Source organism: Morus notabilis, unplaced genomic scaffold (genome assembly GCF_000414095.1).
Source record: "Morus notabilis unplaced genomic scaffold, ASM41409v2 Scaffold711, whole genome shotgun sequence".
Taxonomy (NCBI): Eukaryota; Viridiplantae; Streptophyta; class Magnoliopsida; order Rosales; family Moraceae; genus Morus; species Morus notabilis.
In genome coordinates this window covers 28,927-36,051 of record NW_010366097.1, presented here as the reverse complement: position 1 = coordinate 36,051, position 7,125 = coordinate 28,927, and the positions used below count along the sequence as shown (strand labels likewise).

Genomic DNA, 7,125 nt, shown 5'->3' with positions numbered 1-7,125 from the left:
AAAAAAAAAAAAAAAAGAAGTGAGGAAAAATTCTTATTTGCTCTGTTGAGATAATTTACGTTGGCTGTCGCTTTCTATTTTAGCAGCCATAATATCATCATATGAGAGAAGCTAGACGCTGTAGAGTAGACAAGTTTGGTACTTTGGACTACTACGAGCCGTCAATTACGAAGAAAGTTTAACGAATCCTTGATGATATTAAAAATCTATGTGTCGTATTCACGATCCTATCAGTGTCCTGTAATGCTGTTCAATCATTGATTTATGCCTATTAAAATTTTCCCTAATTATTAAAAGAGTGAGCCGTAACTTTCCCCTTTTTTTTCTTTGTTTTTATAGGGAGAAATTAAGTTTGACTTTCCAAACATAGATTTTAAGAAAATTACCAGGGTATCGAATACATTTACACTCATCAATTTTTGACATGAAATTGAGAGTCCTATAATATTAATGCCGCACAAAACACTGCCAAGACTAATATTATGTGAACTAAAATAAAAATGAACACTATGAAAGGAAAAACAAAAAAAAACAAAACACACACACACACACACAAAATGAAGCAAAAACCATTTTTAGTACAAACCAAAGCATAAACAAAAACAAAAGAAGACCACCAAGCATCACTGGTAAAAGCCTTCGACAAAAGGACAACTGGCGAAGGAGCGACTAAGGGACTTTGAGAGACACATGACAAAGTCGAAGAGGCGCTTCCAAGCTGTAGCTTGTGGCCCTCATGCGCCATCACCATAGTCGCTGGAAGACAACACCACCATCGCTAAAAGAAGCCCACCATCAAGCGAAACAAAACCCCGAAGGCGCATAAGCACTAGACGACAGGCGTGTTGGAAACCGTAGTCCTAACGTTCATCAACCAACCACCAACCCAAGTTTGATTTGTCCAAATGGAGCCTCTACACTACACACATTGTCACCACCACCGACAAACCCATGAAGCCAAAGGATGAAGTTTTAAGGCCGGGAGTTTAGAGGTGACCCCAAAGCTCCGGCTAACGTCTCCTTATGTTTTCTTTCTTTCATTTTATAGGAAAAAAGTACAAAGGGTTTTGTTTTACTTACTCATTTTCCCAAAAGTTTCATTTTATTAAAAGTTCATAGATTTTGATTAATGTTATAGTGCCTAGATATATGCTTGTATTTCTTTATTAAGAAATCTTACATAAACTTTCATTATATATTAGAATCAATGAATTTTGGTTTTATCACTAATTTATTGGCATTCCTGAGCAAATAATAGGCTAGTGGGTGCCTTATTTTATGTTTTTCTTAGTGAATCAATGGTTTTAGGAACATTTATCCATTTTTTTCTGCTTTTTTAATGCTTCCACGCTTCAACACTCTCTGGCTCCATATCTCCTTCATTTTTCTAGGTCCTGAAAAACCTTCTAAAAATGAAAAAAAAAAAAAAAGGTAAAAAATAAAACCTATAAAGCTAATCGAGAGACATACATAAAAGTTAGCATGCATGGCAGAAAACTTTTGCCATACCAAAGATCATTGGTTAATGCATGACCTTTGGGTTTTGGTTTTGTGAACACGCCGCCGAATTAAAAGGAAACGGCGAACCCTACAAAATTTGATAAGATATGCAAATTTAATTTGGGAGTTTTTTCAGTAATCTGCCTTATCAGTAGTCTCAGTTTTTAACCGTTAGATCTTATCAAAATCACATTAAATTGAAAAGCATGTAGAACACTCAGATTTTGATACAGATCTGACGGTTGAGCCGAATTAAAAGGAAACGGCGAACCCTACAAAATTTGATAAGATATGCAAATTTAATTTGGGAGTTTTTTCAGTAATCTGCCTTATCAGTAGTCTCAATTTTTAACTGTTAGATCTTATCAAAATCACATTAAATTGAAAAAGCATGTAGAACACTCAAATTTTAATACAGATCTGACGGTTGAAAAATAATAGACTACCAGAAAAAATTCCATTTAATTTTTATACGTATTTTACCCTTTATACGAGTTTAAAAGCAACTTATAAAGAATAAATGGTTATTTGAAATTTTGAATCCAAAAAATTTATGTGGTCTTCTCTTCTTCATACATTCGCTATAACACAACTTCACCAAAAAGAAAAGAGGAATATAATGAAGATACTCAAGACTGAAATGGGCATTATGATTGATATTATAATTCTAGTGATAGGATTTATTATTACAGGCTCTAATTCCTCTCTGGCTTCTCGACTTCCTTCTAGACAACCTCTTCCTTCAACTAACTCATTTGATGGAGTAATACGCAAAAGCCGCAAAGTAGTAAAATTGGTGTTTTGTCTTCAACGGTGTCATAGAGTGGAGTGCCAACATAGAAAGAAAAGTTTCCCGCTTTATGCAGCCTGTATGGGTGGATGTGCATTTGATTGCGGTTCTGAATTCCTAAATTCCATCTCTACTTGTACTCTTGGATGTACAAAGTTCATGGCCATGAATTCTGGATTTGTTATGAATTTTTTTCTTTTTATTTAATACGACGTGAGGTCTATAGCTTCTGTTTTGATGAACACACGCACACACTCAGGTGTTGTTTGGTTGGGAGATTCGTATCTCGATTGAATCATTGTTCATAATTCGCTATAGTATTTTCTCTCATAAAAAATACACGTAAATCGAAAATGATTTTAATCCATGAACCAAAACCTTTGTTTAAGTGGTTGAGGTATGAACTATTTAGGTGATGTTTAGTTCATGGGTTTAAAATCATCGTTTATGATTTTAATTTTTAAAATTTAAATTTTTTATGAGAAAAAAACTAAAAATCATGATCTTAAATCACGCAGAGCTCTTAAAACAAATATCACCTTACATTTATTATATACAAATTTTGTACTGATAAATTAACTAGTAATTTTCTAATTTTGACATAAAGCAGTAGAGCAAGTGGGAGAACGTACGGAAGTATGCTACAACGGTTGTGAAATTATTTGGTCGTGATCTTCTCTTCTTTAATTGAGTCAGGAAGAGAGAAAGAGAAACCTGTATCAAATATTGTGTATTAGATGATCAAGAAATTACACAGCACGGTTCAATTTGTTTCCACATTCTGTGTCGATTTCGGCTGTAGTTTCACAGTTTCTTAGTGCGAATAATTTGGCAAGGATACCAACTCAAATCTACCTCTTGTGTATCAATTAATGTAATGTGTGAGATGTCATCTTTATATTGACAGGTATTTAAAATATCAACGTAAAATATTACATCTACTACAATAGAAAGACGACAAGTCACATTTCACATTAATTAGTACACAAAAATTGAGATTTGAGTTAGTGTTCTTAACAATACTCTTCTTAGTATACTATATATATATATTTTTTCTTTTGAAAGGAGTTTCGTAATATTTTTATGTTAAAACTGTTTAGTAATAATGATGAAGTATATGATTAAGGATATTGTAAAAATTAGTTTTTTTAATATATTTAAAGACATTGTCAAGAGTAAGGTGCGTGTTTTAACATCTTCCTTTTTCACAAAGAACTACTGAAGATCAGATAATTGTCTTGACATCTTCCTTCTCAGAGTTCAATTCCAGAGGAAATGGTTTTAAGGGGGCGTTTGGTAGAGGGATTCGTTCCCTGATTCGAATTATGATTCGTGGTTTGCTATAGTATTTTTTTTCACAAAAAATACACATAAATTAAAAATAATTCGAATCACATGATTTGAATCCTCCAACCAAACGAACCCTAGATTCATGTTGATCTTCTATAGTAGAAAAGAATTATCTAAAGCAAAAAAATAAAAAATAAAAAGAGAGAAGGAAAAAGAACGATAGTAATGACGTCAACAATGACACATGATATGTGCCAATGTGACAACGTGATAAGTGAGGTTAGGTAGAGTACGTCTAATAACCAGTCAGGCTAGTTTAAGTAGTTAGGTGCGTAATTATATGTATTTGTGAAGGTATATGATACGATGATTTACATAATTTAAGTTATGATTTAAGTCGTACAAATAAAATACCATAATAAAAATTTAAATTTAAATTTATATGAAAAAAAATTATAATAATATAATTTGAGTTTGATTTAGATTATGTAAATGAAAACACCGTGATACAGTGTAACAATGACTAATAACTCCGAATGACAAATGTTGTTTGGACATATGAAATTAATATTGGGTATAGAGATTTAGACGAATGTCAATGTCTCATTGTTGAAGATTTAAAATAGATAACGATTTACGCCTTTTTATAAGATTTGTGCTCTCGCCTTTTTCTGGTTTCAGTGTATAGAGGCGGCTCACGAGCCATCAATAATGGAGGAAAAAGAGGAGTTATAAAAGTCGTTTACCTAATTTGTTGTCGTTTTTATAGCTATTTTGTCGTATACATTATCCTATCGATACGTTGTTCTTTAATGTCGTTTAAGTGATTTTCCCTTTTCTAGCCAAAATTTAATTGTTTTTTTAATAAATTTTTCATACCAAAACATTAAATTTGGGTCAATAATGGGAAAATGAAAAAATTTTCCAACCATGTGGTCCTTAAATGTAGCATGAAAATGATATGTGAAAACTAAAAACCTCAACAAAATCCCTAAAACATGTGTAAATGGGGAGCCATATATTCTCAATTACTTCATCTGATTGTTTATCTCGATTTTCTTAGCATTCGCAAACGAATCATAGGATTTTAGTCCGCTAGAGTTAATCAAAAGACATGCTTAAAAGTTACCGCACCTAATCATAAAAGAATTTTCTTTCAATTATTGTGACTTTTTCCGCGAACTGATCAATAAGGTGACGTTTGTTTCTTATATCCGTCTCTGATTCTGAATCATGATTCATGGTTCTCTACAGTATTTTTTCTCATAAAAAATATACGTAAAACGAGAATGGTTATGAATCATGATTCTGAATACATAAACCAAACGTCCTCTTAAACTTAGCACTTGAAAACGTGCTCTTTTATCAACGTGTGGTTATAAATTGACAAACACCTATGTAAAACCTGTCTCTTTATCAATGAGTACGGAAAAAAAGAAGATTTAACTTGGAAATGGGAATTGATTTCCTACCGTACATCTCTAGAGAGCACGTTTTGATACATGAAGTTGAATCTAAGGAATGTTGAGCTTCCCACAATCAAAATCAGCCTTCTTCAGCAGCAAACCAGCCATTATGGGAGCCAAAAATTTGTCCCTCAAAAAGCTTATAACTTTCCCATTACTCTCTTGTATAAAACCAACAACATAGGCGGTAGCAATGAGGTCAAAGCTCCTCCATCTCCTCTCACTTGCATACTTCTTCAACCCCTTTTCGACGTTCTTGTATTCCTCTTCTCCTTCTTCACCTTTAGCTTTCCCTTTCTGGCCTTTGCTTTTCAACAAGGCCTCGCCGAGACACCTGGCTAAGACGACACCGTCTTCTAGCGCAGCACAGCCGCCTTGGCCAAGGTCTGGCGTCGTGGGATGGAGGGCGTCACCGGCCACACAAACATTGCCTTTGCTAATGTTGCCCCATAGAAGCTCCCAAGGACGCCTATATCTTAATGGAGATGATAGAATGGCATCCGTTTCTGTGCTTTCAATGATATGTCTTACTTTATCAGGTATGATTCCGACCTTGCTCATCACATACTCCCTCATTTTAGCAGGATTCCCTTCTAGCTCTTTCTCTACAAGGCAACAACAAAATATAAATATTCTTATTTTTTCATAGGACTAAGGAACTTTGATGTTGCTTGATACATGACACGAGTTCTATACGATAGGAATACCATACTAATAGTCGGTGTTTTTGAAATGTTAGATTTAGTCAAAATCACAATTCAAAAGAGTGCGCTACCATTTTTTTTTTGTTTTGGTTTTTTTTTTTTTTTCAGAACCCTACTATAGGATCTCACATCACTTATAGTGAAAAGTCGAAGAATCTATTTTGCTGCTTACTTTGTTAGAACTCGAATAGAGGAAAAACTGTTCATAAAGCAAGGAATAACCAAATGAAGCTCAGGATAGTACTTATAGAGTGCAATTAATTACTTACCTTGGGCAGGGGAGAGATGAAAAGTCAAAAACCAATAAACGGATCTGTCATCACAAGGCATAGCACCAGATCTAAAACCATGTCCTGAGAACTGCATGAAAAATGGCTCAAAACCATGACTAGTATTAAAACTCACACACCCCCTAATAGCTGATCTCCCTGTATATGAAGCCTTCTTGAACCCCAGCCATTTTGCCACCACTGAGTTTACTCCATCACAACCAACCAACACCTTTCCATTTCACACAACAAACAATATTACAAGCGATTTGACGTCTCTAAACCACATAGATACACATATATAGTTATAAATGTGACATGTTAAAAGAAATCTTATTACAAAGTAGATAATTTTCCCTATTCCATATCATATTATTTTTACCTTGGTCTTAATGACCGTGCCATCAGCAAGATGTACAAGCTTGTAGAAGCCTGATTCCTCAATAGCAACCACCTTGGAAGAGTACCTTATGGTGCCACATGGGAGTTCCTTTGAAAGGGCCTCTAATAACAACTTCCTCTTCACACATCGGACTTCATGCTCTCCACTGCACATAACGCGATGGTTAAAACCTATGTTCTACTGATCGGGTATAGAACTAAGTGACTTCTCAAATAATATCATATGTAGGAGTCAGCATTTCGCTACATTTAGATTAGCTTACTGTTTTCTTTTCGCCTTAAATGACATCTCTGCTGTTTGACTTCCTGAAACCGTCGAGGAAGTGACATTCCTGCATTCAACTTCTCCCAAGTTAGTCCAACATTTTGTTTGATATCTTTGCGTTTAATTAGTATAACCATTTTTTAAGGAAAATACAAGGTTTTATTAACATCTCTATACATGAGTTTTTCAAAAAATAAAAAAGGCACCAGTGGTGTCCTCATGCCCATTTCTATACGTGAGTTTGGGTGGCCCATTTATGACATTGACCGTGCAAATCAGTTAAGGCCACAAACTTAAACATCATCATCTATAGGGCCAAATTAAAGATAGGCTAAGGTTATAATGACAAAGAAACTTGGCCATCACCACAAAATCAAATGGTAATCAAGCAAGCTGCTCCAAAAAAAAAAAAAAAAAAAAAAAAAAAAAAAAAAAAATT

General features: G+C 34.1%; 1 protein-coding gene across 1 annotated transcript; it reads right to left on the bottom strand.

Moving 5' to 3' along the window:
* Window positions 1-4,850: 4,850 nt before the first annotated feature.
* Window positions 4,851-6,888, bottom strand: LOC112093813 (monooxygenase 2-like). Its single transcript, XM_024173029.1, has 4 exons — window positions 6,685-6,888; window positions 6,402-6,567; window positions 6,020-6,251; window positions 4,851-5,651 (listed from the first exon to the last, which is right to left on the bottom strand). Exons 1-4 carry the CDS (start codon window positions 6,708-6,710, stop codon window positions 5,095-5,097), a joined length of 981 nt encoding a protein of 326 aa, XP_024028797.1. The 5' UTR covers window positions 6,711-6,888; the 3' UTR covers window positions 4,851-5,094.
* Window positions 6,889-7,125: the final 237 nt, after the last annotated feature.

Coding starts and splice junctions, on each gene's coding strand:
- LOC112093813 (XM_024173029.1), bottom strand. CDS start 6,710: ATGTCATTTAAGGCGAAAAGAAAACA. Junction 6,568..6,684: donor TTTAAGGCGAAAAGAAAACA/GTAAGCTAATCT, acceptor CGTTATGTGCAG/TGGAGAGCATGAAGTCCGAT. Junction 6,252..6,401: donor GCACGGTCATTAAGACCAAG/GTAAAAATAATA, acceptor TGAAATGGAAAG/GTGTTGGTTGGTTGTGATGG.